Consider the following 14,838-nt stretch of genomic DNA (forward strand, 5'->3'; position numbering starts at 1 on the left):
CAACGCCTTCCGCGCATGAATACAACTCATTGTGTTAAGTGCTTCGCATATGTTTCCCCATTTATTTCTCAAAACTCTATGAGGTGGGAACTATTACACTTTTCATTTTACACACGAAGCAACTGAGGCACAGAGGGGTTAAGTAACTTGCCAAGGTCACACAACTAGTAATTGGCAGAGCTGGAATTTGAACCAAGGCATCCTGGCTCTGAACCACCACCCAGGGGGTCTCTCGTGTCACAAAAGGGAAGAGTTCAGAAGACAGGACGCTTTTTTCCCACTAGTTGACGGGGAGGAAGGCGATCTATGAACCAAATCTTGAAAGGCAGGATGTGGCCATGGGGAGACCAGAGTGGACACTCTTACTAAGTAACGGGATGGAATCAGGAGAGAGCGAGCCTATCTGGAGAACAGTCAGCGGTTCGATTTGGCCAGAGCACAGAACAGGTAGAGCTACGAGCTCTTGGTGGGTCTCCAGTGCCAGCGGAAGGAGCTGCATTCTGTAGCCCATCGAAGGGCTCAGCCTCGTGAAGATCAATGCGGCAGTATCTCATTAGATGGAATAGAGGGGGAAGATCAGTCAACGGGTTATCGAAACTAGACAGAGAATCCTGCCTTATTCATCTCTGTCTCCCTACGCTGTGTAAGAGGCAGGTGCTAGTACATTTCTGCTGGGCTGAAATTTAAGAAAGGGGCACTGGGCAGGGTGTGGGTGATGGCAAGGACTGGGAAGAGGTGACGGATCTGAGACATAAAGCTGTCAGGGACGGAAGAGATGTTGGAGGCACAGCCTCATCAGCTCCAGGGATCTGGGGCCTGGGTGAGCAGCAGACATTAGTAGAAAACACAGAGGAGTGAAAGAGCTGGAAGTAAGGAAGGAAGAAACCACCATTAAGGCTGGTCCTTATAATGCAGTTGAAAAGGACAGAAGTACTGATCTGGAGACCAAATGTTCCACGACCGACACTTTGTTTTGAAAAAAGGAACCAGGGCAAATGGGCTTTTAGAATCATTTGATGATAAAATCTGAGGAAACTAAAGGAGATTTTAAGTAACAAAGGACGGCTTTCTGAAGATCTATGCTCTTGTTTTAAGGAAAAGGGAAAAGTCACTGTGACATTCAGTATCGTGGCCACAGACTGCGGCAGGCCGGAGGCCACAAGCCACGGCCGACCAACTGAAAGGGCAGAAGACACGGTGCCATCTAGACGCTGTGGAAACAGGCCGCTTTCCCGTGATGGGCACTCAAAAACCACCTGCTTGCCCGGGTCTTGTCGAACTGATTCGACCATTTTAATCCTAACCTTCAGAGGGCCACTCAGCAAAGTCTGGCTCCAGGAAGGAGTCCGGGGAGTGGGAACGAGACCGAGGACAGCGGTGGCCAGTGGTAAGACCAACAGTTAACTGCACACTGTTTAGCTGAGTTTAGGAACAAGTGGAAATCAGACAGACAGACATCACAAGACTGGCTCCATCAGGTGGGTCCCGAACGGTGCCGGGCAGGTGTGCTCCACGTGCCTTCCCTCGCTCCTTCTCCGCACCCCCCCACCCCCCCTCCGCCAGTGCTCCTCAAGCCGTCCTCAGGGTGAGCGATAACTGCTTCCCGGTTTTGGAGAATGCCCCCAGGCTCCCCCACTCCTCCCGGCCTCCTCTGCTGGGCCCGCAGACACTACCTTCACTCCGCGTCCAGGGTGGATGTCCACCTACCAGCTCTGCCCCACCTGACACCAGGGCAGCCCCCGCAATGCTCCTTCTCGCCCCTGCACCATCGACCATGTGCGCGCAGCGCCTAGTCGGGGCCAGCACAGAGCGAACGCTACCTATGTTAGTTACCAATAGCATTTTTCCCCCGTCTACTGGATCTTTCCCCCAAATGTGGCATTATTCTCCCATTTTAAACAAATAAAATGAAACAAAACCTCTCAATTCCATGTCTCCTAAGAATGACTGCTAATTTCTCTCTTCTTAAAGGTGAAACTTCTCCAGTAAGTTTGCACCCAGGTCCCCAGCATCTGGACCACTGTTTCTTGACCCCAATCCAAGGAGACTTTACTCTCCTCGCCCCCAGGGCACCAGCGGCCCCCACAGGGGCTCAGTCCTTACCCAGTTACACTGCACACACTGGGAGGAACCGGGGGCTTCCCCTCCCTGACTCAAGTTTTCTTCCTCTGGCCTCCACGACACCACCCTCCTGATTTCCTCCTACCTCACCCACTGCTCGTTTTCAGGCTTTCTGTGGACACCGCTTAGCCCCCTGAACACTTAAAGATGGACATTTCATGGCCCAGTCCCTGAAATCTCTCCACACTGCCCGCTGGGTGAGTTGGTCTGGTCTTGTGGCTTTAGCGGTGCAAATACCAGCTTTATGCCCACAAGTCCCAAACTTCTATCTCAGCCCGAACCTCTCCGAGAACTTGAGGCACGAATATCTAACCGTCCAATCAGATGTTGAATTTGTGTCACGAATGTGCCCCACCTTGAGCCCCTGCCTGCTCTTCTCAAACCCGCTCCTTGACTCGACCTTCAGAATATTTCCAGAATCTGACCTCTTGTTATCACACCCACTGCTCTGTCTCTGGTCCACGATGCCATGACATCCCTCGCCTGGATTTAACTGGAGCCTCCTTGCAGGTCTGCTGTTCTGGCCTCTCCTAACACAGCAGCCATACTGATGCTGTTACAAAGTGAGTCAGTCATGTCCTATCACTCGTCCTTACAAGACCTTCCAGTGGCCTCCCCCCCCACTTAGAATAGAAGCCAAGGTCCGTGCAAAAGCTACAAGATCCTTAAGATGGCCTGTAAGATCTGGCTCCTGCTGTCTCTCTGAGCTCATCCTCACCTAGGCCCCAACCCTCCTGCCCCGTCACACCAGCCCCCTTGCTGCTCCTGCAACGTTCCAGACATGCTCCTACACCCGGACCTTTATACTTGCTGGCTGCCCTCTTCTGGAACGTTCTTTCCCCAGATATTTACATAAACCGATCCCTTCTTTTAGGTGTTTACTGAACGTCCCCCTCTTAATAAGGCCTGCCTTGACCTACCCTAATAAGACTGTACCCTTTCTGACGTTTCTAGCCACTTTCCCCTCCCCCTCCTCCTCAAAGCACTTATCCTGCTCTAACACTCTGTATCGTTTACTTTTTAATTTTGTTTATCTGTCTTCCCCCACAAAAATCTAGGTTCCCCAAAGGCAAGGACTTTTTGCCTGTTCGCTGCTGTATCCGCGTCATCAAGAGCGATGCTTAGGATCTGGCAGGCTGATAGACCGGCGCATCACAATCAAATACTTTTTGAACGACCCGACTCGGTGCGTGAGGCTGATGGCAGAACAGGCTTGATATACAGCTGCATCTGTGCTCCTCAGGAGGCCCCCTGCAGAGCCCTTCCAGAGCCTTCCCTGGAAAGCTTCAGGGGCAAAGGGAGTGACTGCATCCATCCTAGATGATGGGAGAGAAGGGAGTAGTGAGCCTGGGCCTCTCAGTCCCGGGCGTCGGGTGAGTCTCCTGTCTCCTCCCTGCGCGAGGCACCTTCCCACCCCCTGACCCCAGCCCCTCACTTTCTGGGGTAGAGTTGGAAGGACAGAAGGAAACCCCTCGGTTCTTGGAAAACAGATGGTCCTACTCTCAGCGGAACCTGGACCTCCCTGGCATCTCATTTTCTTAGCTAGTTTGGTTTAACCAAGGTCACACCAGGTAATGCTAACAGAATGTGCCCTACAGAAGGTGCACTCCATCCCCCCAGCCCCTCAGGCAGAGCGGGAAGGGAAAACAGGAGCAGGGGGGCCTCTGGTCTTGTGCTCCTCCCCAATAGAAACTAGAAACACTCGCATCAGAAACGGAGGCGAAAAGGGGTCAGGGACAAATAAACAAGAAAGATACCTCCAAGTGAACACGCACCCCGTGGGTGGAGCGGATCTATAAATGACTAATTCCAAGAACATTAGATTAACATCCTCCTACTCTCTATTTTGATTTAATGGAAACTCGGCTCAGGGAAACTGAAAAGGTCTAAAGGTTAATTTGATAAGACTGATTACTCAATTAAAAGGTGATGTTCCTTTAGGAACATTACCCGTTAACCTTTCGAGTTGGAAATTGACAGTATGGTTATTCTATTAGTAACAACAGAAACCAAGGAAGTTTTCCCCCCAAGGGGTATTGTTTTGTTGCCAAGACATTGCAGAAAAGGTACATCTACCAGAAGTGGAAACATTATTTTTAATTAAAATCATTCAAGAGATCCAGCCAGAGGCCACCTCATTGCGTGCTGCTCTGCTCTAGTAAAATGTCATTACTAAAAAAAAAAAAAAAAAAAAATTAAATGGGTCAATAAAGTCTGAGCTCTACATTATGGAAAAAATTACAGCTTCCTAATTATGTCAAACTAACATAGCTTTATGGGTCTGAAGGCAATTTTTCTTTCAATTCCATGATCATACTTCATCTAAAATGTTCCTGGCCAAGGCCAGCACACTGGGAGGCAGAAGTGGTCAAAGGCAGGCCGTGGACGGTCTACACCGTCAGGAGGGGGGACCTGCTGGGGGACGACAAGGGCGGCCCTTCTCTATCGGGAGAGAACGCATGTCACTGAGGGGATGCCTACCCCCTAGTCCTAGGTTCTATTAAGAACAACAGAAACCAAGGAAGTTTTCCCCCCAAGTGGTATACTTTTGTTGCCCTCATGCGGGAGGGCACTTCACTGGGCACGGGCATGAACACGCACACGCATCTAGCCACGGCTCTGTTCTCTCTCTCCTCTCCGGGATCTGCTTGCTTACAGAGAACAGATGTCCTGCTGTCTTCCTCTCTCTCCTGTGCTATAAAGGGGCCTGCCCCGCTCTCTGTGCTCCAGCCCCTGTGACCATTCAGTGGAGGTCATGGCTGAGTGAGTCTAATTCAGGAGCCTTCAACAAGGCCGCCCGCCCTCAGACCTAAGCTCTGCCCGCCCCCCTGGATTTTTACCGGTGATAAAGCTGGTAACTCGTCCATCTCATCACGTTCACCTGACTCCTGCATGCCATCTCTCTCTCCTTCCCTCCCACCGCTGTCGGGCAGGAAGGAGACGCGTGTTTTTTATTAACTGACCACCCCCCCCACAAGTTCATTATAGGTCCCACGGGGTTCCAACCCTATTGTCGTTCCCCAGGGGACTTCTATGTGCCAGGAGCTTGCGCGTCTCACATAATCCTCACGAGAACATTATCCACATTTTACAAAAAAGAAAACAAGCACAAAGACGTGAAGCGAGCTCTAGACACTCACACGATTAACACTGGGCGTCCGTGGGACTGAACTTGGGTGTGCCTGACCCCCTGAGCCCACGTTCTTTCCAAGGGACGCAAACGGGTAGGACTGGAGCTCAGGATGCATGTGGTGGCAAAGAGCAGCTGCAGCGGGGACTGAGTTTCCACAAAGGGGAGACGGATGAGTCGGGACCAGGAAGCCTCAGGGGCCAGAGCTCTGACACTCAAGCCACCCAACCAGTAAGTGGCAGAGCGGGACCGGCCCCCAGAGATCTGGGATGTCCATCTGTGCATCTGCCGCAGAGCAGCTGGCAAGGAGGGAGCCGTGGGCCAGCAGCTGGCTCTACTGGGCGACAAAGGGAGAGGGCTCGGAGCCGTCTGGGAACACGGATGCACACTGTGTGGGAGCTGAGCAGAAATAAATGCCTTTAACATCACTTTTATCGTCAGAAGTTGAGGGGCGTCTGGGGGGCTCAGTCGGTGGAGCGTCTGACTTTGGCTCAGGTCACGATCTCGCGGTTCCTGAATTTGGGCCCTGCATCAGGCTCACCGCTGCCAGCACAGAGCCCACTTCAGATCCTCTGTCCCCTCGGCTCTCTCTACCCCTCCCCGACTCACGCTCGCGCACGCGCTCTGTCAAAAATAAATAAGCGCGTTTTTTTAAGAAAAGGTGAAAACGATTGCCAAGTTATAGAGCAGCACCCTTTACAATCATCTCATAAATGCATGGAAATGCACTGCATTTCCATTATACTGTCTTGTATGAATCTCTCGACTAGCTGGTGAGGGATCATCAACCCCTCTGTTTAGAGCAGGGCTCTGCAAACGCTTTGAAAAGGGCCGGAGAGTAAATACATTAGGCTTTGCAAGTTGCACGGTCTGCCGCAGCCCTTCACTTCTGCTGTTGTGGCGCAGAAGCAGCCAAAGATAATGTGTAAATGAATGGGTTTGGTGGTATTCCAATAAACTCTATTTGTGGACACTGAAATGTGAATCTCGTATCGTTTTCATATGTGGTGAGATCTTAGTCTTTTCTCCAAGCTGTTTAAAAATGCGAAAACTATTCTTAGCTCACAAGCTGTACAAGAACAGGCAGCTGGGTGGACTTGGCCTACGGGCGGTAGTTCGCTAAGTCCCCGTTTGGAGAAAGACAGGGTTTTACAGATTAAATGACTTTCTTCAGGTTCACAGTGCTAATAAGGGAGTGGGGTGGCTTGAACTAAACTGACATTTAAAACATCTGCCTTGTTGGATGCCTTTTCAAGGCAAAGGGAAGTTAACAATGGATTTCCAGGCAAGGCCTCTATAGCCACTTATGTGACCTAAGGGGTCAGGTACAAAGGGAGGAGCTAGACAGAGAGGTTTATGCCAGTTTGGTTGAGTTTCCCAAAATGGCTGCAGCTTCTACTCTTGTGAACTATCAAATCAGTACTGGAGACACACACACACCTCGGGAAATAAGATTTGCACTGCCATCTAGTGTTGAGCTGTTACTTTAACTGAGAGCTTAAAAAGAAGCTCTTCTTGGTACTATGTACTAAGAGTGAGAATTTTACGACATTCCAAAACCATACGAACAAAGCACATTTAAAAGTATAAAATTACTTATGATGTCATTTCGCACATCCCATCCAACTTTCTCGTGAATTCACACAGTAGGCCTGAAGCGGAGTCCCATGGCGGACAGTCCACCCCACCGCCAGGTATGAATGGAGGTCAGGAAGCACAGGAGACAAGGTGTCTGCCCTGCAACGCTCCTGTATCTGTTGAGAGCCGGAGTCCATTCCAGAAACCATTTTGGAAGGCTCAATCAAAATGCTTTCTCTCTTTTAAAAAAGCAAGCTAACCAAACCCTCTCTAGATGCAAAAAACGCACCGACATGACACGTTTACGTGACCGGCAGCGTTCCATCGTGGGTTCAGTAAGTCCATGCTGAGAGGGTGGGTCTCGTGTGTGTCTACGTGTTTCCCAACGTGTGTGGCACCAACACAGATGCAAACGTGTGGCAGCATCGATCCTGAAGATCGTGCCGTGGGGGGCACTGGGACTTGGAGGGTAGAGAAGAGCCTATCTTGGGGACGGGCGGTCCTTTCTGCCACCGACACCACGGCCAAACCGATCTTCCCCACGGCGACTCTGGGTGAGTAAGTAAAAAGTAAGGGCAAATGCCTCAAAAGGAATATAGGTATGGAAAAGAATTCAGTCACCAAAGCCATGGTTAGAAGTATGCACTTACCTATAAGCATTAATGTAATCTTTCCTGTGTTCCAGGAGAAAATCTCTCAGTTTGCCAATGTGTGAAATCTAGAATGAAAAGAAAGCAAACTGTTAACATGGGGGGGGGGGGGGGGGAGAGAGAGAGATATGGATATGTTACACTCACGTGTAATTTAAATTAATAGAGGATGGAATGCAGGTTATAGAAAAATTTTGAAGCCACAAACGGGACGACTTCGGTTTGGATTCTCATATGTAGCTGAGCCTTGAACAATGCGGGGTGAGGGGCGCCAACCCCCACACAGAAAATCTATATATAACTTTGAACTCCCCAAAAACTTAACTACTAGTAGCCTACTGTTGACAAGAAGCCTTACCAACAACATAAATGGTCAGTTCACACACATTTTGTATATCATATACTAAATTCATACAAAAAACCAAGCTAGAGGAAAGAAAATGTTATTAAGAAAATCACAAGAAAGATGGGGCGCCTGGGTGGCTCAGTCGGTTGAGCGTCCGACTTTGGCTCAGGTCATGATCTCATGGTTCCTGGGTTCGGGCCCTGCGTCGGGCTGTGTGCTGACTGCTCAGAGCCTGGAGCCTGCTTCGGATTCTGTGGCTCCCTCTCTCTCTGCTCCTCCCCTGCTCACACTCTGTCTCTCTCTCAAAAATAAATAAAGATTAAAAAAAAATTTAAAGAAAACCATAAGAAAGAGAAAACCCACCCACAGGACTATACTGCATTTATCCAAAAAAACAATCTGCACATAAGTGAACCCAGGCAACCCAAACCCAGGTTGGTCAAGGGTCATCTGTTGTCATTAACTTGTTGGTTAACTTTCCCAAAGTCGCCCCTGAACCTGTAAGTGTTGTGATAGATCTAGGATGTTATGAAGAGATGATGTCTAAGGAACTTCCAGATTAAGTAAGATCATGCACGTCTAACATTGACACGACACATGCTCAACAAAGGCCAATTCCTTTCCTTATGTGCCTTCTAAAAGTACAGACAAAAACTGCATCTTCCAAGTGTTCTAGGGACGGAGTCTAAGGCTGGAGATACCAGGTTGACAGGTGGGGCCCTGCAGAGCAGCAGATTTAAAAGCTTCAGAGGCAACGGCAGATTCCCACACAGCAAACCTCCATCTTCCCGATGGCCTACTTCCACGGATGAACCGAAAGGACACCAGGTACAAAGGACTGCCTCTGTGACGGCTGGGAACTAGCATAAGCAAACCCTACTCTAAAGCACCTACCGTGTGCCCAGGTACTGCGTGTGGAGCTAGGGATTAAAAACTAAGTAGAATGAAGTAAAAAGAGGTGGGAAGAAGTCTAGGATCATGGTCGACAGGGACAAAAGCGTTTCCAGAAGGAGAGACTGATTAACCAGGCTGGTGGCCTGCTTTGTCCTTTGACCAGCGCTCACTCGTTTTCCTAATGCCCCTGCTACCTCTTCCAGACACACACAACCCCGGCCTTGAAGGGTCCGCTGAACTTTCATCTTTTCCATGACAGTTTTTCTGTCAAGGCCAACTCAGCCTGTTTCTCGCTTTGCTCTCAACCCAAAAGCACTTCTGCATGCCACCCACGTGGCACCAAGTCACTCACGGCCATGGCCTCTGCTTCCCTGTCAGAGAACCGACGGGCGGGGGCTGTGCAGCCCCCACACAGGTCTCAGCGCCACATGGGGCACGGGGGTGGTCGACGAGTATCTGTGGAACAAGCGTATGTCTAAATACAAAGATAGTATTTATCACAAAGAAAACATTCAGCGTTTGTCTGGAGACAGGTCAACAGGGGATCGGTTCGGTTTCCCACAGGGTCTAGATAAATAATAAATCTGGTTCGGAAAAGGACCTTCAGGCACGTGCAGAGCAGGAATCACACTGAAAATGAAGCGTGGCCACGGCATTCGCTTATTTGCCGGGTAACGAACCAGGGTTGAGAGTCTGTCCGCTAGCCCTGCCCTGGTAGGTATTTTCACTCACACCACCTCCTTCTCTTCCCTGCTGTCCTGCTGTGGGCACTCGCAGCACTGCTCTCCGACGGGAACCAGTGTGGCAAAGTGAACCTCACGGAAGCTAAGGGACTCACCCACCGTTACCCACTTAGCACGTCAACGCGTGGCAAGGCTTACAGTCAAACGTAGGACCACCGGAGTCCACGTCCGACCTATTTTCCTGTACAACACAGCTCCCTTCCTCACACTCTTATTCCTACTTTTTCCACCTCAGCTGCCTTACAAAATCTGCCTTTTAAGACTGTTGGGGAAAATACTCAAGAGAAGTACAAACGAAGTGTTTACTGCACCACACGTTAAGAACTGATCACGTTACCATCCTGTTTTCAAACTTGCAACGGTTTCTGTCCCCTTGCCCAGCCACTGCCCACAAGAGGCGAGGTGAACGGCGGACGCTACAGGACATCTGGTGGTGGTGACTTCTGGATTTAAAACACGCTGCAGCCAGGGGCACCCGCGTGGCTCAGTCGGGCAGCTGGCTCTTGATTGTGGCTCAGGTCACGATTTCATGGTTCATGAGATTGAGCCCCGCGTCAGGCTCTTTGCCGACAGCTTGGAGCCTGCTTGGGATTCTCTCTCCTTCTCTCTCTGCCCCAACCCCTGCTCCTTCTCTCTCTCCCCTTCCCTCCCTCTCAAAAATAAACCAACATTTAAATACACTGCAGCCAAAAGCAGCAGTTCCAAGGCTGATTTGCCAAAGGGCAGCCAACAAGTAACCTCCAGGCCTAAACAATGGAGTCAAGTCCAAACTCCCATAAAGCACTCAAGGCCCTTCACAGTCCAGCTCCACAAGTCCCGTGTGGCCTCAGTCCCTGCCACACTCCCAGTAGGCGCCAGGCTCCAAGTCCCAGAGATGCCCAACACGCACACCCATATGGTTCTCCTTTTCCCTGGAATGCCCTACCCACCTTCCCTCCTGCACAGACTTCTCCTCTTTCCCTCCCTGTATCTGCTCCACACCCCCGGGCACAGTCAGACCCCACTCACCCACAAAATGTGGCACCTTGACCTCACCCCTTCCTTCATGACCTCCCTTCATGACCACAGTGACTAATTTCAGACCAATTTCCCTTCAGTAGATGGCAAGCCCCTAGAGGGTGATGGATACCTTTCCCTTTCCTGTGCTTATCAGGCACAGTTCCCGGAGCAACGCAGAGCCTCAAAAACTGTTACTGAATGTTGACAAAACAGTGGGTACCAGAGAAGCCCTAAAGAACTGTGTTTGCTGTTGCAGGTACAAAAATGCCACCCTCCCCCTGCAAAGGCTTCCAAGTCCCGTGAATACGTTCTGTTAGAAGGCAGAGGAGAATTAACATAGCACATGGAATTCAGGTTCTCATCAGCTGACCTTAAAATAGGGAGATTATCCTGGCTCACCCAGTAGGAAGGCCCCATATGATCACAAGGGTCCTTAAATGTCGAAGAGGAAGGGCAGGAGGGAGGGCAGAGTGATGCAGTGGGAGGAGGACCGGTTGCTCTGGAGACAGAGGAGGGAGCTGAGGATGCAGTTGGCCTCTACAAGCTGGGAAAGGTAAGGAGACAGATTCTCCCTTAAGTCTCTCCAAGAAAGAACGCTTCCCTGCCCAACCTTGATTTCAACCTACAAAGTCCCATCTTGGACCTCAGACGACAAAACCATAAGATAATACATTCTTGTTGCTTTAAGTCACCGGGTTTATGGTAAATTGTTACAACAGCAGTAAGAAACTAATACAATGGGTCCTAATTTAAGCTGCTATAACAAAATACCACAGGCTGCGTGGCTTAAACGACAACACGGTCTCACAGTATTGGGGGCTGGGAAGTCCTGGATCAAGGTACCAGCAGACGTGGTCTGGTGAGAGCCCTCTTCCCACGGCGCAGAGAGCTGCCTTCTTAACGCACCCTCACGTGGTGGGGAGGTGTCATTGCCAAAGACAGCTTATTCTATTTCAACAATTCTATTATGGCTCTTGTATTTTCAAATTTGCAGGGGTGTGAGCACTTGTATGCTTTGAATTGTGAATGTTTCCACATCTAGTGGTAACTTTAAAAGAATCACTTGTGTGTGTGTCCAAAGAGAACGGCCCTCACTTTTAAAAGGAGAAAGGCCATTCTGGTGTCAAGTTTGACAAGGAAATCGGAGTAAAATGGAAATTTTATTGCCCCATAAAGATCTAAACTAGTGTCTTAGTCTTGGTATCACTGAACGACATGGAGGGGGTGAGGAAGAGTCTCGGGAGAAGGAACAGGTCACTGGAAAGGTCTCTGTGGGACCAGGTGAGTGACAAACGCAAGGGCTGAAAACAGGGAGTATTCTGGGGACTGAACCATGTTGTGGGGCACATCACAGCCTTGGGCAGGGGAGGGACACCCCATCTTCACAGCTCTGTGCCTTCGTGACTGCTCTTGCTCTGCCTAGAGCAGCTCTCTTCACCCCAACCCCATGCCACCAGAAGAATCCCTGCTCGTCCTTCCAGGTTCCACTTAAATGTCACCTCCTCCATGAAGCCTTCCTGAACACCTTTCTTAGTATTTTACAGATACCTGTTAGCACTTTCCATTGAACATAACAAGTATTTATCTGTGACCCCCCACTAGACTTCAACTGAGCCCCGTGAGGTCAGGATCTATGCCCTGTTCATTTTTGTATCTCCAGAAGAGAATAAATGTTGGAAAAGGAAAAGGTGGCGGGGGGGGGGGGGGGGGGAGTTTGTGGGGGGTTGGAAATCCAACAGAAAGAGCTTCAAGATCTGAGAAGTCCTGACGTACAAGTTGGGTCAAAAAGGTATCAGACCTGTCACAAGATTGTACCTACACAACCGAGTGAACCAACAAAGAAAGAGGAGCACACCGGCCGTCTGTGCGTGTTTCTCCTAGAGTCAGCACGTGTGCCCAGAGGGGGCAGCGCGAGCACTAAGGTCCGAGGATGCACAACCTAGCATGCTTCACAGGAGCCGGTCTGCTCTCACAAAGCCCATCACCTTCCAGCTGACTGATGGCCGGCCCACCACGGAAGGAAGAGTTTTTATGCCCACCGGCTGTGGCTTGACTACACGGCTACATTATACGAGAAGCGTCCACTGTCTCTAACATAAAACATAGTTTAAAATGAGACGTGAACTGCAGGCTGAGAGAGAAAAGGAGCACAGGAGGTATTTAATATCTGATGCATTATGATTCACTTCCCTGTTTTTAAAATCCTTCTCTTTTAGAGAAATACACTGAAAATTTACCAATCAAATAGGACACCTGGGATTTGCTTCAAAACCACATGGAGAAGAGGGGAGCATCAGACGAAGCAGGACGGGCCGCGGGCCGGTAAGAGTTGAGGATGGGCACACGAGTACCTGCGGCTTCGTCATCCATCCTGTCTGCTTGAGGGAGTATCTGAAATCTCCCTTGATAAAAAACATTTTGAAACATCTCCCATTTAGCGCTTTCTTCCCTCAACACTTTTAGTCATTTTGTGTGCAGATTTTCTGCTGTCCACGCTTGAACCAACAACTAAATTCCACACACAATCTCTACCGGCTTTATTTCTAAGTACTTGCAATCTTTGCTTAGAATTCCATTTATCAGGGTGGACGCCCCTTTCAAAATCCAAAACCGTCACCGAGAAAAGACGGTGTACCAGGCTTTTCCCAGAGCTCTTCCCATTCCCAGAGCTGCGTGCACTGGCTCACCTAATTCTCCCAGGCGTGACCACAGGGGACAGCATCACGCCTATTTTACAGGTCACCACACAGAGTCAGAGACGGGACAGACCACGTGCTGAGGGACACCTCGGGGTGAAGTCTGGCTGGAGCCCTGGCGTTCTAAGTATCAGGCTTGCGTTCTCAGCCTCCAAATTAGAGCGCACATTGTGCACAGGTCACAACTGCAGTTTTCCAGCACAGTATCCACAAAGGGATGACTGGGAACCGAGAAGAGCATCCGAGCGAGTAACGTCCAGCTGTTCCTTTCTTCTCACATCCCGTGTTCAGCAAAGCACCACACACGTGACTACAGCCGACGGCGACCGTCACTCACTGAGCACCGGCCATGTGCACCAGGCAGTGCAGACACTGCTCGGCACGGGCTGCCCTTTACTCTCCCCAGAGCAGCCGGATGAGTTAGACATGACCGCTGTTCCCATTTAAGCAACATGAAAACTGAGGCCATGCAAGGTTACAAGGCTAGTAAGACGCAGAATGGGGTGGTGGGGGGAGGGGGGGCGTTGCACCTGGATGGCTCAGTCGGTTAAGCATCTGACTCTTGCTTTCAGCTCAGGTCGTGATCTCACGGTTCCTGGGTTTGAGTCCTGTGTCGGGCTCTGCACTGACAGTGCGGAGCCTGCTTGGGATTCTGTCTCTGATCTCCCTGCCCCTCCCCAGCTCGCACTGTCTCTTAAAATAAACAAACAAACAAAACAACAAAAAAAAAAAGACACAGAACTGAGACTGATCACAGGTCTCTGTGACTCAAAGGCGAAGTCACTTATCCTGTATTATTCTGTCAAAAGACTACTAATATTTAACTTAATGAAGTTTGACATCCTTCTTCCCAGTAATAGAAGCTGGGTTTCGTGTGAGAGTATTTGCGTACAATGTTGATCTTAAAAAACGTGTTTAACTACAGCGGATACAGAAAGATCTGCAAGAAAAGCTTCCACACACAGCGCTCGTTTTAAAAGTCACCTATATGTTACAGTAGGAATATTCACATATCGGAAGAGAATGTTGCCACTGGCTCCAGCCGTCTCCTCCCGGGTCGGCTGCTGGGTCTCGCGTTCTGCGACACGGCAGGCTTGGAATTGGCAAGGCCACCTGGATGTCGGGGGGAAGGCCCACAGCCATGAGCAAGGAAACAGGGCGGTCAGGAAGAACAGCAGTCTTCCTGACGCTCAGCTCATCCTGAGCTTCCTTCAATCCTTAAACAGCCTCAAAATTTGGCTTAAACGTACAATGAAGGCAATTTCCCCAACGGCTTTTCTTCCCTGCGTTTGAGTTCCCCTGCAGCCACCTTTGGCCCTGGGCGGACATGGGCAAAGGAGTCGACTCTGGGCACATGACTGCGGGGCTGGGTGGAGCAGGGCGGGCAACAGAGAGAAGAGCAAGAAACCCAGGGGGTTTGGCAGAGACGCCTGGGTTCTGACCTCTGCTTTGCCGCCCCCTGCTGAAGGAGACTCTGCTCCCCCACTCCTGAGGCTTCAGGTGCAGGGAGACTTCAGTGGGACCAATACCCTGGCCTCAGAGGGAAGAGGAGCCACTTAACTGGTTTATGATTTGGAGAAAGGAGAATGGGCACGCTCGGCTCCTTCTCGCCCTCTCCGTTTTTCCCATCAGCCAGCCAGCCAGCCAGCCAGCAGAGGGGGGATATTCTGACCCAAGCTCC

General features: G+C 50.3%; 1 protein-coding gene across 5 annotated transcripts in view; it reads right to left on the reverse strand.

Moving 5' to 3' along the window:
* STX18 (syntaxin 18) overlaps positions 1-14,838 on the reverse strand; it is a 128,208-nt gene that overhangs the window by 50,978 nt on the left and 62,392 nt on the right. For 4 of the 5 annotated variants that reach the window (XM_027034744.2, XM_027034674.2, XM_027034924.2 and 1 more), the window contains one exon: positions 7,480-7,547. The exons of the other annotated variant lie outside the window; for it this stretch is intronic. In XM_027034744.2, coding sequence (XP_026890545.1) covers positions 7,480-7,547 — 68 coding nt within the window. The remainder of the gene's footprint in view (positions 1-7,479; positions 7,548-14,838) is intronic. 5 annotated transcript variants of the gene reach the window in all.

This window comes from Acinonyx jubatus, chromosome B1 (assembly GCF_027475565.1).
Source record: "Acinonyx jubatus isolate Ajub_Pintada_27869175 chromosome B1, VMU_Ajub_asm_v1.0, whole genome shotgun sequence".
NCBI classification, from domain to species: domain Eukaryota; kingdom Metazoa; phylum Chordata; class Mammalia; order Carnivora; family Felidae; genus Acinonyx; species Acinonyx jubatus.